This window comes from Dendrobates tinctorius, unplaced genomic scaffold (genome assembly GCF_039654945.1).
Source record: "Dendrobates tinctorius isolate UK_male_01 unplaced genomic scaffold, ASM3965494v1 ptg000050l, whole genome shotgun sequence".
Lineage (NCBI taxonomy): Eukaryota > Metazoa > Chordata > Amphibia > Anura > Dendrobatidae > Dendrobates > Dendrobates tinctorius.
In genome coordinates this window covers 855,293-879,417 of record NW_027361718.1, presented here as the reverse complement: position 1 = coordinate 879,417, position 24,125 = coordinate 855,293, and the positions used below count along the sequence as shown (strand labels likewise).

Below are 24,125 nucleotides of genomic sequence, written 5' to 3'. Positions count from 1 at the left end.
ACTTTGCAGAGCGGAGATGTCGCACAGTAAACTGCTCATTGTATAGATGTAGGCTGCGGAATAGTTTAATGTTTTCGTAGATGTAGGTAGGGTTTAGAAGCTAGGCAGGTTTTATTACTGGTATAATACCATGACACAATACTACTGTGACTTAATTGATACTATGTTAGCTTTATTTACACACGGTTGGTGTACATGTTATGCTTCACGTTTTCATGTTATCTGAGCATATATATACTTTGTATCAAGCCTGGTAACTTGTACCAAATGTGTGTGTTATATAACGGCTTATGGTTAATAAACGAATTTAAAAAAAAAATTGTATAATGGCTGAAAGAGGTGGCTCAGTGGTTAGCAATGTAGCCTTGCAGTGCTGGGGGGTTCAGGGTTCAAATCCCACCAAGGACAACATCTGCAAGGAGTTTGTATGTTCTCACCGCGTTTGCGTGGGTGTCCTCAGGGTTCTCTGGTTTCCTCCCACACTCCAAAGACATACTGACAGGAAATTTAGATTATGAGCCCCAATGGGGACAGAGCCGATAGTGTATGTAAAGCAATAAGACAGTGCTATATAAGAAAAGCAGAAATAAAATAAAATAATGACCATCACTACAACAAATAATACAGTATGACCCATGCTCCTTATCTGCAAGTATACAATTACACGAAGTGATGATCTTTTTCAGTGTTAAATGTCTAATTTATGTAAATACAGACTTACAGAATACCACAAAAGGTCTTTACTTACCTTAAAGCTTCAGAGATCATTTTTATCTCCTCTTGTTCAAGGTCTGCAATAAAATCTGCCCCATTTTTCAAGCATTCTGGAAGATCACCTATTTCCAAAAAAATATGAAAACTGTTATAGTTGTATATTGTAAAGAAAAAACACAGGTTTTTCTCTGACTTAGACCTTTTTAAAGCAGATCCATCACCACTTTCTCAATGCAAACTTAATACAGTATTAAATAGATGTCTTTGCCTGGTGAGGCTGGTGTATATTGTGTGAAAATCCATGTTAGAAAGGATGTTTTTTTTCCCTTCCTGATACCAAGATAAGTCAATTTTAATAATCAGGTGGGAAAACTTTCAGAATAGCTGTATAATCATTTCTGTCTTGGATTTTCACAGTAAATACACCAGCCTCCTCAGGTCTAACATAGCTACGTAATAACATACAGCATGTATCGCAAAAGTGTCAGAATTGCATTTTGAAAAAGGTAAAGCCCTAAATGAAGAGCAGAAATCTCCATGTATTACCATTCTTTTCCTGGATTATCTGAATTGCTTGTAGCTGAAGCTCAAGGTTCTTCTGCAGCATCATTTCTTTAAAAACAAGAAAATCTTCTACTGCGGCCACAGACTGCAACATGCTCTAGTAAATAAGGACAAGACAATTTAGGTCCATCTATGTTGTATCACAATACAGCCTGAAGGTTACGTCTGTTCTGATAATTCTCTGTCACATCAATTAAAGCTTAGTTTCTGGCAGTTCAGAAAGTAACAGCACATGGTGATTTCCATGTAGATTAACTTACCTTAGGTCAATAGGAGGATTACAATTGTATTATCTCTTAATCTACATTATCCTTCACCGGAAAGATATATAGCAGGAGAAAACACAGCATACGTTGTCCCGTCAGGACAGGAGATAACACATTTAAGGTGCTTCTCATAAAATTAGAATATCACCAAATAATTTATTTATTTCAGTTCTTCAATACAAAAAATGAAATTCATATATTATATAGAGTCATTACAGACAGAGTGATCTATTTCAAGTGTTTGTATCTGTTAATGTTGATGATTATGGCTTACAGCCAACGAAAACCCAAAAATCATTATCTCAGTAAATTAGAATAATTAACAAAAAACACCTCCAAAGGCTTCCTAAGCGTTTAAAAATGTTCCTTAGTCTGTTTCAGTAGGCTTCACAATCATGGGGAAGACTGCTGACTTGACAGATTTCCAGAAGGCAGTCATTGACACTCCAGGAGGAAGGTAAGCCACAAAAGGTCATTGCTAAAGAAGCTGGCTGTTCACAGAGTGCTGTATCCAAGCATATTAATGGAAAGTTGGGTGGAAGGAAAAAGTGTGGTAGAAAAAGGTGCACAATAAACCGGGATAACCGCAGCCTTGAAAGGATTAAGAAAAGGCCATTCAAAAATTTGGGGGAGATTCACAAGGAATGGACTGCTGCTGGAGTCATTGCTTCAAGAGCCACCACACATAGACATATCCAGGACATGAGCTACAAGTGTCACATTCCTTGTGTCAAGCCACTCATGACCAATAGACAACACCAGAAGCGTCTTACCTGGGCCAAGGAGGAAAAGAACTGGACTTTTGCTCAGTGGTCCAAGGTGTTAAAGTAAATTTTGCTTTTCATTTGAAAATCAAGGTCCCAGAGTCTGGAGGAAGAGTGGAGAGACTCACAATCCAAGCTGCTTGAGGTCTAGTGTGAAGTTTCCACATCATTGATAATTTGGGGAGCCATGTCATCTGCTGGTGTAGGTCCACTGTGTTTTATCAAGACCAGTCAGTGCAGCAGTCTACCAGGATATTTTAGAGCACTTCATGCTTCCCTCTGCCGACAAGCTTTTTGGAGATGGAAATTTCATTCTCCAGTAGGACTTGGCACCTGTCCACACTGCCAAAAGTACCAATACCTGGTTTGAAAACAACAGTATCGCTGTTCTTGATTGGGCAGCAAACTCACCTGACCTCTACCCCATAGATTCTATGTGGTATTGTCAAGAGGAAGATAAGAGACACCAGACTCAACAATGCAGACGAGCTGAAGGCTGCTATCAAAGCAACCTGGGCTTCCACAACACCTCAGCAGTGCCACAGGCTGATCTCGTCTCCACGCCACATTGATGCAGTAAATCAGGGTTCCCCAACAGATCATGTTTTCAGGATTTCCTTAGTATTGCTCAGGTAATAATTGCATCACCTGTGCAATACAAAGGAAATCCTGAAAACATGATCTGTTGGTGGGCCTTGAGGACTGGAGTTGGGGAACCCTGCAGTAAATGATGCCAAAGGAGTCCCGACCAAGTATTGAGGGCATTTACTGAATATACATTTCAGTAGGCCAACATTTTGAATTCTACAATCATTTTTCATGCTTGTGTTATAAAGTACTAGCTATGAACCCGTTCTACGCCCGGGTGGCGGGCATTTTTATTGGTATACTAGCTGAAGAGCCCGGTATTGCCCGGGCATAGTAATTAACTGTGGGTCCCGCTGTCTTCCTTAACAGCCCCACTCTCCACCCACCATCATTTTCTCTCCTTCCGCAGTCCCGCTCTCCACCCGCTGTCCCGTTCTATCCCTCTGCAGCCGTGCTCTACATCCGTGTCCCGGTGTCCCTCCACAGCCCCGCTCTCTTCTTCCACAGCCCTGCTGTCCCACTCTCTCCCTCCACAGCCCCGTTCTCTTCATCCACAGCCCTGCTCTCCCACACTCTCCCCCTCCATAGCCCTGCTCTCCCCATCCACAGCCCCATTCTCTTCCTTCACAGCCCTGCTCTCCCCGTCCACAGCCCTGCTCTCTTCCTTCACAGCCCTGCTCTCCCGCTCTCGCCATCCACAGCCCCGTTCTCTTCCTTCACAGTCCTGCTCTCCCGCTCTCTCCCTCTACAGCCCCGCTGTCTTCCTTCCTCCACATCCCCGCTCTCCATGCACCACACGCGGTGACGCAGGGACCAGGAGAGAGAGGTGCGCAGATAGTTAGTTTGGCCGGAGAGTGGGTGGAGCTAGAGCGGAGCTTCAGCGCATGTGATTGGGCGACCTGCGGGGAGGCGTGGACTAGCGTGGTGGCCTGAGTGGGCGAAGTTTGCCAGAGTGGGTGGAGCTGCAGCGTGTGACTGGGCGGCCTGTGGGGGCGTGGCCTAGCGCTGTAGTAGGCCGCAGTAAAAGCTGAGGACTAAATTTATGCCGGGAGGCTGCAGGGGAGAGGGGGGATAGCGCAGTTGGTGACGGGGAGCGCAGACTGAGCCGGGACAGGGTTGGGAGTGTGCTGGCACTAGTCGGCTCCTGTCCTGAAGACGGTCTTCCTCCACAGCCCCGCTCTCCATGCACTGTCCTGCTGTATCAGTCCTCAACCCCGCTCTGCTGCTTCGTGATTGGCTGGTGATACACACACACATTCAGAATTATATATAGAGATGATCTCCCATCCTGGTATGTGCTGCCCCCCCTACCATCCTGGTGTGCATGGCACCCCTCATCCCTATCCTGGTATGCATGGTACCCGCACCCTATTCCTCATCCTGGTATGCATGGTCCCCTCACCCCCCCATCCTGGTATGCATGGCCCCCTCACCCCCCAATCCTGGTATGCATGGTCCCCTCACCCCCCCAATCCTGGTATGCATGGTCCCCTCACCCCCCCAATCCTGGTATGCATGGTCCTCTCGCCCCCCTATCCTAGTATGCGTGGTCCTCTCGCCCCCCCTATCCTGGTATGCGTGGTCCTCTCGCCCCCCAATCCTGGTATGCATGATCCCCTCACCCTCCTTTCGTGGTATGCGTGGTCCCCTCACCCCCCTTTCGTGGTATGCGTGGTCCCCTCACCCCCCTTTCGTGGTATGTGTGGACCCCTCACAACCCTTTTGTGGTATGCGTGGTCCCCTCACCCCCCTTTCGTGGTATGCGTGGTCCCCTCACCCCCCTTTCGTGGTATGCGTGGTTCCCTCACCCCCCTTTCGTGGTATGCGCGGTCCCCTCTCCCTCCTTTTGTGGTATGCGTGGTCCCCTCACCCCCCTTTCGTGGTATGCGTGGTCCCCTCACCCCCCTTTCGTGGTATGCATGGTCCCCTCACCCCCCTTTCCTGGTATGCATGGTCCCCCTCACCCCTATTACACTACACACATACAAAAAAAAAAAAACACATTTATACTCAGTACTCACCCTTCTTCCCTGTGCTCCAGCGCTGCCTGTCACGTTCTGCTGGAGGCCGGTGGAGGAGTCTGGCGCCGGAGTACGCGCATGCCCATAGCACTGTCCGGCGCCATATTGCTGAAGACACACTGAAAATGTGTCTTCAGTAAAATGGCGCCGGATCGTGCTATGCGCATGCGCGATTCCGGCCACACTCCTGCCCCGGTCTCCGGCCGAAGAGAAGCGCCGCGGCAACTCTCCACCCGGTCAGGTAAGTATGTAAGTATGGCACCGCAGGGCTGTGGAGTCGGTAAGCCAAACCTGCAACCGCGACTCCTCAATTTCCCTTACACCGACTCCAACTCAGACTCCACGACTCCGACTCCCACACATATTGCTTATATTTAAGTGGAAAATGTATTGTAGTACAATGTGAACATCAGACATTTAATCATTTTTAAGATACAATAGTCAAGATATTTAGATAGAACTTAATATATATTTATTGGAATATAACTTTAGAATACAAAAAACTGTAATAAGTTGTAAATATATAATATTGATTATTTTTTTATATACAGTGGGGCAAAAAAGTATTTAGTCAGTCAGCAATAGTGCAAGTTCCACCACTTAAAAAGATGAGAGGCGTCTGTAATTTACATCATAGGTAGACCTCAACTATGGGAGACAAACTGAGAAAAAAAATCCAGAAAATCACATTGTCTGTTTTTTTTTCATTTTATTTGCATATTATGGTGGAAAATAAGTATTTGGTCAGAAACAAGCAATCAAGATTTCTGGCTCTCACAGACCTGTAACTTCTTCTTTAAGAGTCTCCTCTTTTCTCCACTCATTACCTGTAGTAATGGCACCTGTTTAAACTTGTTATCAGTATAAAAAGACACCTGTGCACACCCTCAAACAGTCTGACGCCAAACTCCACTATGGTGAAGACCAAAGAGCTGTCAAAGGACACCAGAAACAAAATTTTAGCCCTGCACCAGGCTGGGAAGACTGAATCTGCAATAGCCAACCAGCTTGGAGTGAAGAAATCAACTGTGGGAGCAATAATTAGAAAATGGAAGACATACAAGACCACTGATAATCTCCCTCGATCTGGTGCTCCACGCAAAATCCCACCCCGTGGGGTCAGAATGATCACAAGAACGGTGAGCAAAAATCCCAGAAACACGCGGGGGGACCTAGTGAATGAACTGCAGAGAGCTGGGACCAATGTAACAAGGCCTACCATAAGTAACACACTACACCACCATGGACTCAGATCCTGCAGTGCCAGACGTGTCCCACTGCTTAAGCCTGTACATGTCCGGGCCCGTCTGAAGTTTGCTAGAGAGCATTTGGATGATCCAGAGGAGTTTTGGGAGAATGTCCTATGGTCTGATGAAACCAAACTGGAACTGTTTGGTAGAAACACAACTTGTCGTGTTTGGAGGAAAAAGAATACTGAGTTGCATCCATCAAACACCATACCTACTGTAAAGCATGGTGGTGGAAACATCATGCTTTGGGGCTGTTTCTCTGCAAAGGGGCCAGGACGACTGATCCGGGTACATGAAAGAATGAATGGGGCCATGTATCGTGAGATTTTGAGTGCAAACCTCCTTCCATCAGCAAGGGCATTGAAGATGAAACGTGGCTGGGTCTTTCAACATGACAATGATCCAAAGCACACCGCCAGGGCAACGAAGGAGTGGCTTCGTAAGAAGCATTTCAAGGTCCTGGAGTGGCCTAGCCAGTCTCCAGATCTCAACCCTACAGAAAACCTTTGGAGGGAGTTGAAAGTCCGTGTTGCCAAGCGAAAAGCCAAAAACATCACTGCTCTAGAGGAGATCTGCATGGAGGAATGGGCCAACATACCAACAACAGTGTGTGGCAACCTTGTGAAGACTTACAGAAAACGTTTGACCTCTGTCAGTGCCAACAAATGATATATCACAAAGTATTGAGATGAAATTTTGTTTCTGACCAAATACTTATTTTCCACCATAATATGCAAATAAAATGAAAAAAAAACAGACAATGTGATTTTCTGGATTTTTTTTTCTCAGTTTGTCTCCCATAGTTGAGGTCTACCTATGATGTAAATTACAGACGCCTCTCATCTTTTTAAGTGGTGGAACTTGCACTATTGCTGACTGACTAAATACTTTTTTGCCCCACTATATATATATAGTGTACATACAGTATATATATATATTATATATATATATATATATATATATATATATATATATACACACACACACACACTGTATGTGTGTGAAAAAAGAAAGCTTGAGAAAGGTCCACAACTCCCAGGACCGAAGCGTCGCTGTATGGGCAACTAGCCAGATGGGCTAATAAATAGCACTTTGACTGGATTTCTTTTGGTGTGCTGCTGTCATCTTGATGACTATATATATATATAGTGGCTTGATCGACAATTGCCCCTTTCCCAGCATGTCTCTTCAAGATGGAATCAATTTTAGGGGTTCTGGCGGCAATAACCAATTTCCTCACTTTTCCAATCAGATTTCCAGCATGCCCCTCCTGCAGACTCTTATTGCCAGCTGCAGCGAGTGCACAACTTTCTCCAGCTCGGGGCCCAGGAATCGGATCCTGTGCAGGGCAGGCGCCCCTCCCCCTCCTCTCTCTGGTGAAGACGGCAGAAGACAGGACAAAGGAGGGGAGATTGCCCCCTGCAGTCTAGAGCCGGTGCAGGACGGAAGCACTGCAACTACAAGTGAGTTTTGATAGGTGCGTGCCCCTGCTTCTAGGGGTGGCAGCTGCCCCCCCTGCCCCTCGCTGGCTACGGCCATGATTCACACACAGCGTTTTTGCGGATCCATTTTTTGCAGTAAAATGCAGCGACTCTGGGCATCCCAGCAAAGTCAATGGGTTTCAAGATTATGACATTCAGACACATTGTTTTGTGAGGATCCGCTTTTGGGCTGAATGAGTATGTCAGTTTGTGTGGCGTTTTTCTAATCTGCTTTTGCTATTGAAAACATTATCTATGAGCTCAAAAACCTTTCAGGTGATGTGGTTTTTTAAAAAGCTTTTGCAGCTGAAAAACGTATCCTCAAAAACGCAGCAAAAACGCTGTGTGTGAATGTAGCCTTGGATTAGGAATAGAACAGCCATTTATAGGACATTTCATAACTTTCCCAAATTCCTATGAAAAAATATTCAGCACATTCTGCATTGAACTACTGTACCCAATTTATTACATATTTTAGCAGTCGGTCCATTTTATAACGACTCCGACTCCACCAAAATGATCACAGACTCCAGACTCCACAGCCCTGTGGCGCCGGACATAGCGGTATGCAGTGTGTATGCGTACCGCCAGCTCCAACGCCATACAGACTCCTCACCGCTGGATGCCTCATTCCGTCTGGAGCCAGACTGCGCAGGCTCGTCGCACTTGCGCAGTCTATCAAGGCTTCAGACAGAATGACGCTTAGCCGGTTATATTATAGATTCTAATTTGCTGAGATAATAACTTTTGGGTTTTCTTTGGCTGTAAGCCACAATCATCAACATTAACAGAAATAAACCCTTGAAATACATCACTCTATGTGTAATGACTCTATATAATATACAACTTTCACTTTTTTTTTTTACTGAAGAAAATTAACTTTTGACGATATTCTAATTTTGTGAGAAGCACTTACATTTAATGCAGAATACAATGCTGATCTGACAGCGCTGGTGGGTTTAGTAAGTATGGTGGATATAAATATATAAAAATCAGAGAATTTGTTATTAATAGTCATTATGTGAAAAACCATCCAATACCGACATGCACAAAAGTATTCAGACTGATGTCCTAAAGTGAATGTGACAGCCGATACATGGGGCAGCAAGCATCAGTAACTGGCTGTATGAACTCAGCTGTTTCGGAGAGAAGAATACTGTGATATCCCTCTGCGACAGAGCCGCGCTGTTGACAGGCTGCCCTGGAGTGATAAGTCTTTCCATATAAGCATACATAAGCAGGGACCTGTCAATCCTGGGCAGTGGACAGGGAGAAGCCACTGGTGACCCACCTGTTCGAAGCCGCCATTACCACAAATGTATAACATCCAGCCCCTCACAGCACAGTCTGCCTCTACCAACACCTGTCACAGGATGGGTGGTTCTAAAGAGCTCATGAATATTAACGTGGTAATGTATTAGTATGTCAAAAGTCAATTTGTGAGATTTCTTCATCCCTAAATATCCCATCTTCAACTGTGAGAGCTAGTATGGAGAAGTGGAAACGTTTAAGAACCGCAACAGCTCAGCCATGAAGTGAAGTTACAGAGCGAGGCCACGGAGTGCAAAAATGTAACCAAAGCTCTGCTGACTCCATAACTGCAGAGCTCTAAATCTCCTGTGGCATTAACATCAGCACAAACACTGTACACTTGGAGCTTCATGACATGGTTTCCACGTCCGAGCTGTTGCATGCCTGCCTTACATGTGCCCACACAAACACTGTACACTTGGAGCTTCTTGACATGGTTTCCACGTCCGAGCTGTTGCATGCCTGCCTTACATGTGCCCACACAAACACTGTACACTTGGAGCTTCTTGACATGGTTTCCACGTCCGAGCTGTTGCATGCCTGCCTTACATGTGCCCACACAAACACTGTACACTTGGAGCTTCATGACATGGTTTCCACATCCGAGCTGTTGCATGCCTGTCTTACATGTGCCCGCACAAACACTGTACACTTGGAGCTTCATGACATGGTTTCCACGTCCGAGCTGTTGCATGCCTGCCTTACATGTGCCCACACAAACACTGTACACTTGGAGCTTCATGACATGGTTTCCACATCCGAGCTGTTGCATGCCTGTCTTACATGTGCCCGCACAAACACTGTACACTTGGAGCTTCATGACATGGTTTCCACGTCCGAGCTGTTGCATGCCTGCCTTACATGTGCCCACACAAACACTGTACACTTGGAGCTTCATGACATGGTTTCCACATCCGAGCTGTTGCATGCCTGTCTTACATGTGCCCGCACAAACACTGTACACTTGGAGCTTCATGACATGGTTTCCACGTCCGAGCTGTTGCATGCCTGCCTTACATGTGCCCTTGCACTCAATTACTGCTGATCAGTTAATGGATGGGTAGCAAAAATCCAAAGGTATGAAGCATGAAACTGAGGACTAAAGTGCAGCGGTCACCATTTTTGGGGTTTAACGAGTATCAGGTTATGATACATTCTATTGTGCGTATTCGAGTAAATTACATTTTATTAAAGGGGATGTCCACCTCTAGGGCAATTTAGTTTTTTTTTTTTTTTTTTTATTTGAATGCATTATTGGGTAAACATATGATGTAACTTGAATAATTATGTAATTCAGTTTTGTTAAAAAAAATTTGCACCATTTGTTTTTTCATAGCCTCTTCATTGCAGTCTATTGCTGGCTGCAGAATGTGTTAACTGAGAATCTGTCATTGAGCTGTCAGCCCAAAGGAAGAGTTTCTAACGCAACTGTATTTAGCTTTTCAGCTGAATTAGGCTAAGTTCACAGTGGGCGTTTTTGCTGCTTTTTTTAATACTAATTTTCAGCTGCATTTGACAGTACCAGCTATGTCTATGAGATTTCAGAAATCTCATGCACACAGCTTGTTTTTTTCTGTCATCAGTATTTTGTGCTTTGCTTGTTTTTTTGGTTATAGACTATACGACTTATTTCAGCGATTTTCACCCATTGAACTTAATGGAAAAAAATGCATGAAAAAATGCCCCAAAACATACATTTTTGCTTCTTTACCTGCAGCAAAAGCGCCCAGTGTGAACTTAGCCTTAAAGTGGATATAAACAAAAAATTATACACGCCCCTGTTAAAATAACAGGCTGTAGTTATTTAAAGAAAATAAATCATACCAAGATTATCCATTTCTGAACTTTTTCCAATTTTAATGTCACCCATAAGGCCTCTTTCACACTTCAGTTAAAATCCGCCAAAACAGGCAGACAAGCGGATCCGTTCTCAACTCATGTGAACGGATGGCACAGGATCCTGAAAAAGAGAAAGGGAGAGAGAGAGAGAGAGAGAGAGAGAAAGAGAAAGAGAAAAAGAGAAAGAGAAAGAGAGAAAGAGAGAGAGAGGTTTTTTTTTTGTCCGGCACCCAGACAGAATTTGGGGTTAATTCAGTGTCTGGAGGATCCGCCGGCCAAAAAACGTTGCAAGCTCCGTTTGGAAATCTTTGAGGATGTTGACGGACACTAACATTGTGGCGGATCCTCACAAAAACGGATGCAACGGACGGCAATCAGTCAGGATCCGCCAATAATGAAAGCCAATGGGGAAAAAAACGGATCCGTTTTTTTCCAAAATTGGCGGATCCTGACTGATTGTCAAAAACGGAAGTGTGAAAGAGGCCTAATCTGTACAACTTTACTGAGAAATAAAACATTTTGAGGGGGAAAATAAAAATAACAAAAAAGAAACAATGTGGTTGAATACACTTATGATTGCGAATGTGTCCAAAATTAGCCAAACACATTTAAACTCATGTTATTTAATAGTCAGTACACAGCTGTCATAATTTACAGCTATTATTAATCCAATATAAAGTCTAACTGTTCTCACCTCATTGTTGAAAGATATTAGTCATGCAAAGGTTGCAAAAAAGGTTTCCAAGGCATTAGATATACCATAGAACATTGTGAAGACGGTCATTAAAAAGTGGCTAAAACTTAACACAAAAGTGACCTAGAACGGATGTCCCTCAAAAATTGATGACAAGACAATAAGAAAATTGGCCAGGAAGGCTGCCAAGAGGCCTACAGCAACATTAAAGGAGCTGCAAGAATTTCTGGCAATTTCAGCTTGTGTACTGCATGTGAAAACATTTTCCCGTATTCTTCACATTTATGGCCTGTGGTGTAAGGTTGGCAAGATGGAAGCCTTTTCTTGCAAAGAATAACATCGAAACCAGTGTATTATTTGCAAAACACTACCTCAAGTCTGTCAAAGTCATGTGGAAAAACATGTTATGGTCTGATGAGACCAAGTTTGAACTTTTTGGCCATACTTACCAAACATATGGTTGGCACAAAGCCAACACTGCGCATCACCAAAAGAACACCATACCCACAAATGAAGCAGAGTGGAGGCAGCTTTAAGCTTTGTGGCTGTTTTCTGGTTGCTGGAACTGGAGCTTCAGTCAAGGTGGAGGGAATTATGAAGAGTTCCAAATATCAGTTAATTTTTCAACAAAACTTCAGGTCTCTACTAAAAAGCTGAAGATGAAGAGGAATTTTACCTTTCAGCGCGGCATTTATTAAATGCACCATGTCTGGCGCTTTGCCCGGCTCTTCCCACTTGCACTGTAGCAGTGGCAAGTGGGGTTCATATTTGTGGGGCTGATGTCATCTTTGTATTGCCACTGACATCAAGCACATGGCTTAGTAATGGAGAGGCATCTATAAGACACCTATCCATTACTAATTCTATAGCTATATTGTAAACAGACACACAGCCAGAATAAAGTCTTTTAATTGAATGACACAGACTCCTTAAATGATACCATACTCGCGTCAACGCCTATTCCATTGAATCTATTGTCTCCCGTAATAAAACAAAAATAAAAACTACAATATCCCTTACCTATCCGACGTTCTATCCCATGCTGTAATCAATTTCTGGGGATAAACCGTTTTCAACCTGGACGTGCCATGATGCGACCGTCCAGGCTGAGAACCACTGATGAATGAGCTGCTGTGAGTGCAACCTCATTGAGTAGTGGTGACCTCATCGAGGTTACCACAGGTCACTGAGGATGCATTCTGAACCGGGACCCTGAACTGCAGTAATCACAATGAGAAAAAGACTTATGGTGCAGGGGTGAGTTCACCGGGAGAAATTTCTCCCGGTGAACTCATCGCTGCACTGAGGTTTTTTCTCACTGTACAAGCTGTGATCTCACCAAGGTCACCGCAGTTCCTTTTCTGGGCGGCTGCGTGCTGATATTTTTAGGCTGGAGAGGGCCAATATCCATAGCCCCTTACCAGCCTGAGAATACCAGCCCCCAGTTGTCTTGCTTTACTTGGTTGGTTGTCAAAAATGGGGGTGACACCATGCGTTTTTTTAAATGATTTATTTAAATAATTTTAAAAAATCATAGTTCTTGATAACCAGCCTTGCTGAAGCTGACCGCTGAGGGTTTCAGCCCCCACCTGTCAGTTTTGCTTGGCTGGTTATCAAAAATACAGGCGAACCCATGGCATGTTTATTTGTAATTATTTACAGGGCAGGCACTGGCTGTTGTTAGCGGCAGCAGGTGTAGGTTGATGGGAGCAGTAGTCCCTTTAGCCGAAGCCAGTGACCGGTGGTAAACTTTTTACCTCCGATTACAGCTGCAGGCTCACGCTGTCATTTGACAGCGTGGGGACCGCGGCTGTCTGACCTGCGGTAATGATTTTACCGCCAATCAGAAGCAATGTTTGCCGCAAAGTCATGCGCATGACAATGAGACAAACACCCAGTGTTCGAGGGGATGAACCCAAACAGTAACATGGACTTTCTAGTGAAGTCAGTGTTCAGGATCGTTGCCCAAACAATAGGTGTTCGGTACAGATGCCGAACTTTTCTGTTCGGGTTCATCCAGCTCTATATGCCACCCATTCATCGCAAAATCTCCATTTTTAAAAAAATAAATAAGATTTTGCTCTCTGATATAAGCTGTGGGATGTACATATCCTGAGTGTAAAACAGAACTACTCAGCTGTTTGCGATGTTCTACATGTAAATCTGCAGATTACAGTTACTAGAATTGTTTTTAATGATTTATTTAAACAAACATGCACGATTTATAACAGGCTGGTGATAATTCTAAGTCACCTTAATGTCCGGAGTCTGAGCGAGAGGAGATATGCAAGCTTTCTGAAACTGCTCTTCACTAATTCCCATTTCAGTTAGATGTTCCTGTATGAGCTTCTCCACCTGAAAGATTAGAAGAAATGACAAAAAACAGGATATGTGAGAACAGAATTACTGCAATCTAACCAACTGCTATTACGTCAGGCAAAATGCAAGACTGAAAGATATTGTGGCAGATTTCGTGTTAGCATTTTATGAGTTGCTGCTCATCAGAGGGATTCTCTTCTGTTACAGCATAGCCACAGTAGGAAGCCACACTTTGCACTGCACACATCAGCGTTCCTCCTATATATTGGGAATCTATGTTGAGTAATAAGAGAGTGGAACAAGCAGACATACTTATAGAATCTCATCCACTCCATGTGGGAACAAAGGTCTTAAAGGAAATTGACCTGTAGGCTGCGGTTGTCACCCGATGCATAGGGCAAAACCCTCATGTAAACTATGCTGGAATTGGATGTTCTTCATTTATGCACCATATGGCTTTGACTAAATCAGAACTCCCATAATGAATCACATGATCTGTAATAAGAAAAGCGCCACGAAATACACATCATAATTGAGCACAATGGGTTTGATTCAGTATCTTGAGTGTGTCTAGACTGTGCTTTTATTTGAGCATTAAAAGTGCATCACATTTATTGCTGTTTTGTTACAATCACAAGAAAAATGTTAGAAAATCACACTCAATATCAAACTTTAACCCCTTCACCCACCAAGCCTGTTTTCACCTTCATGACCAGACCAAATTTTACAATTCTGACCAGTGTTACTTTATGTGGTTCCGTATTATTCGGACCACAAGACGCACTTTTTTCCCAAAAAAATTTTGGGGGAAAATGGGGGTGCATCTTATGGTCGTAATATTCTTACAAATCCTGTGGCGGTGATCCCGGTGGCGGCAGTCCCCATGCAGCCTCCCGTCCCTGGCTGGTACGGTGGTGGCAGTGCTCTGTGGTGTGGTGACAGAGCTCCGCCAGCATTTCGTCAAAGATCGGAGGGCCCCGCAGCTCCGTTGCTGCGATGTGGTGGCCTCCGGGAAAGTGGCCGCCGCGTGCGGTGCATGCTCAGATTCAGATCTCGGCAACAAGATTTTGGTGGCCATTTTCCCAGAGGTCACCGCATCGCAGCAACGGAGCTGCGGGGGCCTCTGGGCTTTGACAAAATGCCGGCGGAGCCCCTCACGCAGCACAGAGCGCCGCTGCCGCCCCAGTACAGAGCGCTGCCGCCCCAGCACAGAGCGCTAACGCCCCACAGAGCACCACCACCACAACAAAAGAGCACCACCACAGCACAGAGCACCGCCACCGCACCAGCCTGGGATGGGATTTTCCGGAGGCCACCACACCAGCCTGCACCACTCCTCCACCTGTGCTGATCCCTTCTCTGGTAAGCTGAATTCGGACTGTAAGACGGAGCCCCATTGAAAACTTTTTTTTCCCCATTTTCCTTTGGAAAATTTGGGGTGCGTTTTATTGTCCAGTGCATCTTATAGTCCGATAAATCCGGTAATAACTCTGGACTGACTCAACGGATCCCATGGATTCTATTTGTGAAAATATTGGAAATTTGGCAAAAATTTTGAAAACTTTGCAATTTTCAAACTTTTAATATTCATGCCTTTAAACCAGTGAGTTAAGTCAAACAAAATAATTAATAAATAACATTTTTCTCACATCTACTTTACATCGGCACAATTTTTGAAACAATTATTTTTGTTCAGAAGATAGAAGGGTTACAAGTTTATCTGCAATTTCTCATTTTTCCAGCAAAATTTACAAAACTTTTTTTTGGGGGGAACCACATTACATTTGAAGTGAGGGGTCTATTTGACAGAAAATACCCCAAAATGACACCATTCTAAAAACTGCACCTCAAAGTGCTCAAAACCACATTCAAGAAGTTTATTAACATTAGGGGTGCTTCACAGGAACTGAAGCAACGTGGAAGGGAAAAATCATTCACCTCATTCAAACAAGCAACACTCGCATTCAAATCGGCTCTCACCTCTGCAAAACAGGCCTACTTTACATTGCTTGTATCTTCCTTATCCCACAACCCCAAACAGTTCTTCAACACTTTTAACACTTTTTGACTTGGACGCAATAGTACATCCAAGGTCAGATCCCCTGCTTTGATGAGGGCTCCGGCGGTGAGCCCACATCAAAGCCGGGACATATCAGCTGTTTTCAACAGCTGTCCTGTGCCCGCAATAGGTGCAGGTGGAATCGCGATCCACCCGCGCCTATTAGCTAGTTAAATCCCGCTGTCAAACGATGACAGCGGGATTTAACAAGCACTTCCGGCCGGAAATATGCGCATCACCGACCCCCGTCACATGATAGGGGGTCAGCGATGAGTTGCCATAAAAACCTGAGGTCTAATAGAGACCTCTATGGTTTTTGATGATGCATTGCTTTGAGCGCCACCCGGTGGTTGACACTCATAGCAATGCTGTAATTTTGCAACATATAGGCAATCTGCTCATCGTCTATATGTAGCAGAGCTGATCGAGTTGTGGATGCTTCTAGCCTCCCATGGAGGCTATTGAAACATCTCAACATTTTTTTTAAAAAAAGTTTTAAAAAATATGAAAAAAATAAAAAAAAAAAATATAGAAGTTTAATTCACCCCACTTCTCCCCATTCAAAATAAAACAATTAAAAAAAAAAAAAAAAATCACACATACACATCAGGTATCGCCGCGTTCAGAATCGCCCGATCTATCAATAAAAAAAATGATTAACCCGATCGCTAAACGGCGTAGCATGAAAAAATTCGAAACGCCAGAATTACTGTTTTTTTGGTCACCGAGACATTACATTCAAATGCAATAACGGGCGATCAGAAGAATGTATCTGCACATAAATGGTATCCTTAAAAACGTCAGCTCAGTGCGTAAAAAATAAGCCCTCACCCAACCACAGATCACAAAAAATGGAGATGCTATGGGTATTGGAAATTGGCGCAATTTTCTTTTTTTTTGTTTGTTTTTTTTTAGCAAACTTTGGAATTTTTTTTCATCACTTAGATAAAAAAGAACCTAGACATGTTTGGTGTCTATGAACTCGTAATGACCTGGAGAATGATAATGGCAGGTCAGTTTTAGCATTTAGTGAACCTAGTAAAAAAAAAAAAGCCAAAACAAAAAACAAGTGTGGGTTTGCATTTTTTTTTTTCAATTTCACCGCACTTGGAATTTTTTTCCCGTTTTCAAGTACACGACGTGCTAAAACCAATGATGTCGTTCAAAATTACAACTCGTCCCGCAAAAAATAAGCCCTCACATGGCCATACTGACGGAGAAATAAAAAAAAAAAAAAAGTTATGGCTCTGGGAAGAAGGGGAGCGAAAAACGCAAAACCAAAAAAAAGCTGGGGTCATTAAGGGGTTAACACCCTCTTCCACCCACCACTGCCCCCTCCCACTTCCCTAATCCCTGCCGAGGACTTTGAAATGCACTTCAAAAATAAGATAGACCAAACAAGGCAAGTCTTTGATGTCCGACCACCACAACCCCTTTGTATATCAGACCAATGCCCTAACCCCATAACTTCCCTCTCCAAAATCAATGAAGGAGAGCTTGCTCATCTTCTCTCCAAAATCACACCTCACCACTTGTGCACTTGACCACACCACACCCCACACCACCTCCTCCCCAACCTCACCACTACACTTATCCCATCCCTAACCCATCTCTTCAACCTATCACTAACTTCTGGTACATTCCCCTCTGTTTTCAAACATGCCACAATCACACCTATCCTCAAAAAGCCATCCCTTGACCCGAGCACTATGTCCAGCTATCACCCCATATCTTTGCTCCCATTTGCTTCCAGACTCCTTGGGCAGCACATACAAGCTGAATTTTCCTCTCACTTTGCATCTAACTTGCTCTTCGACAACCTACAATCTGGCTTCCGTCCCCACCATCCCACTGAGCTGCCCTGACCAAACTTACTATTGACTTACTTACAGCCAAAGCCAACATACAATTCTCTATACTCCTCCTTCTAGACCTGTCCTCTGTCTTCAACACAGTTGACCACTACCGACTACTACAGAACCTCTCTTCCTTTGGTGTCAAAGACCTTGCCATATTCTGGATCTCCTCATACCTTACCAACCGCACATTTAGCGTTTCCTACTCCCACACTACCTCCTCATCTAGCCCTCTCTCTGTAGGTGTCCCTCAAGGCTCTGTCCTAGGACCCCTTCTCTTCTCAATCTATACCCCTGGCCTGGGACAACTCATAAAGCCCTATGGCTTTCAGTACTATCTATATGCTGATGACACTCAGATCTACCTCTCTGGCCCAGCTGTCACCTCTGCTGTCCAGAATCCCAGAGTGTTTATCAGCCATATCCTCCTTCTTCTCCTCTTGCTTCCTTCAAGCTTAATGTGGACAAATCTGAACCAATTATCTTTCCTCCATCTCGCATATCTTCCCTACCTGATCTATCACAATAAATTAAATCACACTTTCCCCTGTCCCGGAAATCCGCTGCCTCGGAGTAACCCTTGACTTTGCCCTGTCCTTCAAACCGCACATCCAAGCTCTCGCCACCTCCTGTTGCCTCCAGCTCAAAAACATTTCCAGAATGCATCCTTTCCTCAACCCTCACTCTACGAAAATGCTTGTGCATGCCCTAATCATCTCCCGCCTCGACTACTGCAACATCCTCCTCTCTGGCCTACCTTCTAACACTCTTGCACCCCTCCAGTCTCTTAACTCTGCTGCCCGACTAATTAATCTCTCTCCTCGTTATGCTCCTGCTTCCTCTCTTTGCAAATCCCTTCACTGGCTCCCAATTTCCAAGCATATCCAGTTTAAACTACTAACACTGACCTACAAAGCCATCCATAACCTTTCTCCTCCGTATATTTCCGAACTAATCTCTCAATATCTTCCTTTACGTAATCTCCGGTCCTCCTAAGACATCCTACTCTCCTCCACGCTTATTTGCTCCTCACCAAATCCCCCATCCTCTGGAATTCTGTGCCCCAATAAGTCCGGTTATCCACCACATTTGGATCCTTCAGACGGAACCTGAAAACCCATCTCTTCAAAAAAGCTTACAACCTGTAATGACCACGTGGCCGCGGCAACAACATCGGAGATACTGCAACCCCTGACCTACTGTCTCCTTCCCCATAATCCTGTAGAATGTAAGCCTGCACTGGCAGGGTCCTCTTTCCTCTATATTAGTCTGTCATTGTTAGTTTGTTTACTGTAAGTGATATTTGTATTTTGATGTAACCCCATCCTATGTAGAGCACCATGGAATTAATAGTACTATATAAATAAATAATAATAAAATGAACATTTTACTTTTTTTCCACAAAAATTTTACTTTAGACCCATTTTTTAAAAAAAGGATAACAGGATAAAATAGACCCCAACATTTGTTGTATAACTTCTCCAGGGGCATGGCGATACCCCATATGTGGGAGAAAACTACAGTTGTGGCCAAAAGTATTGACAACCCTGCAATTCTGTCAGATAATACTCAGTTTCTTCCTGACAATGATTGCAAACACAAATTCTTTGGTATTATTATCTTCATTTAATTTGTCTTAAATGAAGAAACACAAAAAGAATTGTCCTAAAGCCAAACTGGATATAACTCCACACCAAACATAAAAAAGAGGGTGGACAAAAGTATTGGCACTGTTTGAAAAATCATATGATGCTTCTCTAATTTGTGTGATTAACAGCACCTGTAACTTACCTGTGGCACCTAACAGGTGTTGGCAATAACTAAATCACACTTGCAGCCAGTTGACATGGATTAAAGTTGACCCAACCTCTGTCCTGTGTCCTTGTGTGTACCACACTGAGCATGGAGAAAAGAAAGAAGACCAAAGAACTGTCTGAGGACTTGAGAAACCAAATTGTGAGGAAGCATGAGCAATCTCAAGGCTACAAGTCCATCTCTAAAGACCTGAATGTTTCTTTGTCTACTGTGCGCAGTGTCATCAAGAAGTTTAAAGCCCATGGCACTGTGGCTAACCTCCCTAGACGGAAAAGAAAAATTGACAAGAGATTTCAACGTAAGATTGTGTGGATGTTGGATAAAGAACCTCGACAAACATCCAAACAAGTTCAAGCTGCCCTGCAGTCCGAGGGTACAACAGTGTCAACCCGTACTATCCGTTGGCGCCTGAATGAAAAGGGACTGTATGGTAGGAGACCCAGGAAGACCCCACTTCTTACCCCGAGACATAAAAAAAGCCAGGCTGGAGTTTGACAAAATTTACCTGAAAAAGCCTAAAACGTTTTGGAAGAATGTTCTCTGGTCAGATGAGACAAAAGTAGAGCTTTTTGGGCAAAGGCATCAACATAGAGTTTACAGGAGAAAAAAAAGAGAGGCATTCAAAGAAAAAAACACGGTCCCTACAGTCAAACATGGCGGAGGTTCCCTGATGTTTTGGGGTTGCTTTGCTGCCTCTGGCACTGGACTGCTTGACCGTGTGCATGGCATTATGAAGTCAGAAGACTACCAACAAATTTTGCAGCATAATGTAGGGCCCAGTGTGAGAAAGCTGGGTCTCCCTCAGAGGTCATGGGTCTTCCAGCAGGACAATGACCCAAAACACACTTCAAAAAGCACTAGAAAATAGCTTGAGAGAAAGCACTGGAGACTTCTAAGGTGGCCAGCAATGAGTCCAGACCTGAATCCCATAGAACATCTGTGGAGAGATCTAAAAATGGCAGTTTGTAGAAGGCACCCTTCAAATATCAGGGAGCTGGAGCAGTTTGCCGAAGAAGAATGGTCTAAAATTCCAGCAAAGCATTGTAAGAAACTCATTGATGGTTACCGGAAGCAGTTGGTTGCAGTTATTTTGGCTAAAGGTTGTGCAACCAAGTATTAGGCTGAGGGTGCCAATACTTTTGTCTGGCCCATTTTTGGAGTTTTGTGTGAAATGATTAATGTTTTGCTTTTTGCTTCATTCTCTTTTGTTTTTTTTCATTTAAGACAAATTAAATGAAGATAATAATACCAAAGAATTTGTGATTGCAATCATTTTCAGGAAGAAACTGAGTATTTTCTGACAGAACTGCAGGGGTGTCAATACTTTTGGCCACAACTGTACTGTTTGGGCACACACGGCAGGGTCTGGAAGGAAAGGAGCACTGCTTGACTCTTTGAATGCAAAACTGACTGGAATGTCTGGCTATGTTGCGTTTGGAGAGCCCCTGATGTGCCTAACTAGTGGAAACCTCCCACAAGTGACCCCATTTTGGCAACTAGATCCCCCCCTCCCCCCAAGAATTTTATCTAAATGTGTGGTGAACACCTTGAATGCCTGGTGCTTCACAGAAATTTATAACGTTGAGATGTGGGGAAAAAAAACAACTAAAAACATTTTTGCCAGAAAAAGTTTTCTTTAGCCCTAAATTGTGGTGCAGTTTCTCCTGAGTACACTGATACTGCATAAGTGGGGGGAAAACTACTGTTTGAGCGCACAACAAGGCTCGGAAAGGAAGGAGTGACGTTTGTAACACAGACTTTGAAGGAATGGTCTGTAGGCGTCATGTCACGTTTGGAGCCCCTGATGTGACTAAACAATGGAAACCCCCAACAAGTGACCACATATTGGAATTGATCTAGTGTTTCCTGGTATGTGAGTTTTATAATATAGTGGCATACGTAAGTTGTGTAGCGTGCAACAGGTTGGCATATGTGAGTATTATCACACAATTCTGATGTAAGAACAAAGAAATCCAAAAGAGTAAAATACAATAATTTTATTAATGCTTGATTAAAAGCCATAAATATCCCGAAGAATAAAAAATAGAAATAGAGTGTATCGCAATGGAGACGCCACAAAGTAGAAGGATGATCAATAATCAATTCAAATAATTATATGTTATATAATAAGGTAATAATGCATAAAAAGGTGGTCTTCCTAAGCATGTAATATGATGCACAATATATTTGACTCACGGCATGAAAAGACACCAATAATTAGAACCAACGGTAAATCCCCTATGACCTGGTTTGGTTTGTCTCCTCTGCTTGCGAGCTAATATCTCACCGTGAGGGGAGAGTGCCAATGCGGCCATAGGTTAGGGGAATATGCAAAGTATTTTTACCTTGAGTGTAACGGAGTGGCGCCCCCACACCCCGACGCGCATTTTGCTGCTGGCATTCTCCGTAATAGATGCCAATTACAACAGTATACTATTACTGTCCCTAATCTAGTCATGTCAACAAATCTAATTTTTTTAAAATTCTTTTTTCACACCAAAAAAACAACTGGATGCTGATCAGTGATGTATGTCACCGATTAGCGCTCGACAGCCACAGGACGTACGCACGCATGGATGTGATTCTTTTTTTCCGCTTTGCTATCTGACACTAACCCTAAATAAATTCAGTGAAAAATACTGTAGCAGACGCCAATTACTACGGTATATTTTTACTGTCTCTAATCTGGTCCTATCAACTAATCCAAATTATTAATTTATTTTTTGTGTGTGTGAAAAAAGAATGAACAACCGGAGGCCGGTCAGTGATTTGTGTCACCAACCAATGCTCAATGGTTGTAAGATGAAAACACAGATATTGTGCAAAAAGGGGTTAAAAAAAAGTCCTTGCCAAAAGTGAGCACAGAGGCTGATCAGTGGTCTGCATTACTGATCAGCAGCTCAGCAACTGCAGGGGACACACACACACGGAGGTGGTGCAAACCGAAGGGTGGAGAAAAAAATAGACAAGGAAAAAAAGGCCTTGAAAACAGTAAGTAAGGGTGCCAGTCTGTGCTCGGCGGCTGCATGAAACATGGACAAAAAAAAACTGACAAAAAATCGTGCGATCAAGTACTGATCAGTGATCGGCGGCAGAAGGGGGGTTGGGGGTTGATCGGTGAATTAGGAAAAAACAGGGATCGGGAAGATCTTCTTTCAAAAATTGAAGCAGCAACACAAGCACTGATGGCACAGGCTTCAAAAAGTCTGTGACACAACAAGGCCCAGAACAGCACTACAAATCAGCACAATGACCACTCTGCAACGTCCCCAAGCAGGAATGAGAGATTGCAAAGCACAGGTCATTGTGGGGTCAGACCATATCTCTGCACTCTGATTAGTGCAACCAACGTCATCGTCACCTTGATATGTGAAATTTTTAGAACGGTGTCACTTTTGGGTATTTTCTGTCATATAGACCCCCGAAAGTCACGTCAAATGTGATGTGGTCCCTAAAAAATTGTTTTGTAAATTTTTTTGGAAAAATTAGTTTTACAATAATTATTATAAAGTCCTTTCTTTTATGTATGTGTACATATATATATATATATATATATATATATATATATATATATACACACACATACACACACACTGTGTTCCACATTATTATGCAAAAAATATTTCCTCATTTTCTCTAAATTACCTATATGAATTGCAGTCATTGTTATTTTCCAGTCATTTAATATTCTAGTATAATTGCAATGTTTTTGAACAAACTGCCTATGAAAACAGTATATTTTTAAAAATAAACACTCAAAATGCATGTTCCAAATTATTATGCACAGCAGAGTTTTCAACCTTTTTATTTTGAACAAAAAAATGGTTAATTGTGAAATTATAAGCATTATCAGCTTATTACAAAATGAAATCAAACAGTTTTCAAGTCAAAACTTTATTCTAGGTGATGTTACATTTGCACATAGGACCCCTTGTTCGAAAGAAGCTTCTGAACTCTCTCGTCCATTGAATTTGTCAGTTTTTGGATGGTTTGTGCTTCCATTGTTTTGCATGTGGACAGAATCCCCTCCCAGAGCTGTTTCTTAGATGTGAACTGCCTCCCGCCATCATAGACACTCCTTTTGATGATGCTCCAGAGGTTCTCAATGGGGTTGAGGTCAGGGGAAGATGGTGGCCACACCATAAGTTTGTCCTCTTTTTGTCCTTTTTTATGCCCATAGCAGCCAGAGATGCAAATGTGTTATTTGCAGCATGAGACGGTGCATTATCATGCATGAAAATGATCTTGCTGCGGAAAGCACGGTTCTTCCTCTTGAACCATGGCAGGAAGTGCTGTTTTAGAAACTCCACATAGATTATTATGGAGTTCATCTTTACCCCTTCAGGGATCCCTCTCTCCCCTTGATTCCAGCCCAAAACATTACTCCACCTCCTCCTTGTTGGCGCCTTAGCCGTGTTTTCATGTGGTGTCCATCAACCAGCCATCCTCCACTCCATCCATCTGGACCATCGAGCGTTGCACGGCACTCATCGGTGAACAAAACAGTTTGGAAGTCAGTCTTCATGTATCGTTTGGCCCACTGGAGCCGTTTCTGCTTGTGTGCAGTGGATAGAGGTGGTCGAC

The 24,125-nt window shown here is 43.4% G+C and overlaps 1 protein-coding gene across 3 annotated transcripts in view; it reads right to left on the bottom strand.

Moving 5' to 3' along the window:
* CFAP36 (cilia and flagella associated protein 36) overlaps positions 1-24,125 on the bottom strand; it is a 141,181-nt gene that overhangs the window by 17,645 nt on the left and 99,411 nt on the right. For all 3 annotated transcript variants that reach the window (XM_073576647.1, XM_073576649.1, XM_073576648.1), the window contains 3 exons: positions 13,746-13,847; positions 1,261-1,375; positions 749-836 (listed from right to left, as the gene is read on the bottom strand). In XM_073576647.1, coding sequence (XP_073432748.1) covers positions 749-836; positions 1,261-1,375; positions 13,746-13,847 — 305 coding nt within the window. The remainder of the gene's footprint in view (positions 1-748; positions 837-1,260; positions 1,376-13,745; positions 13,848-24,125) is intronic.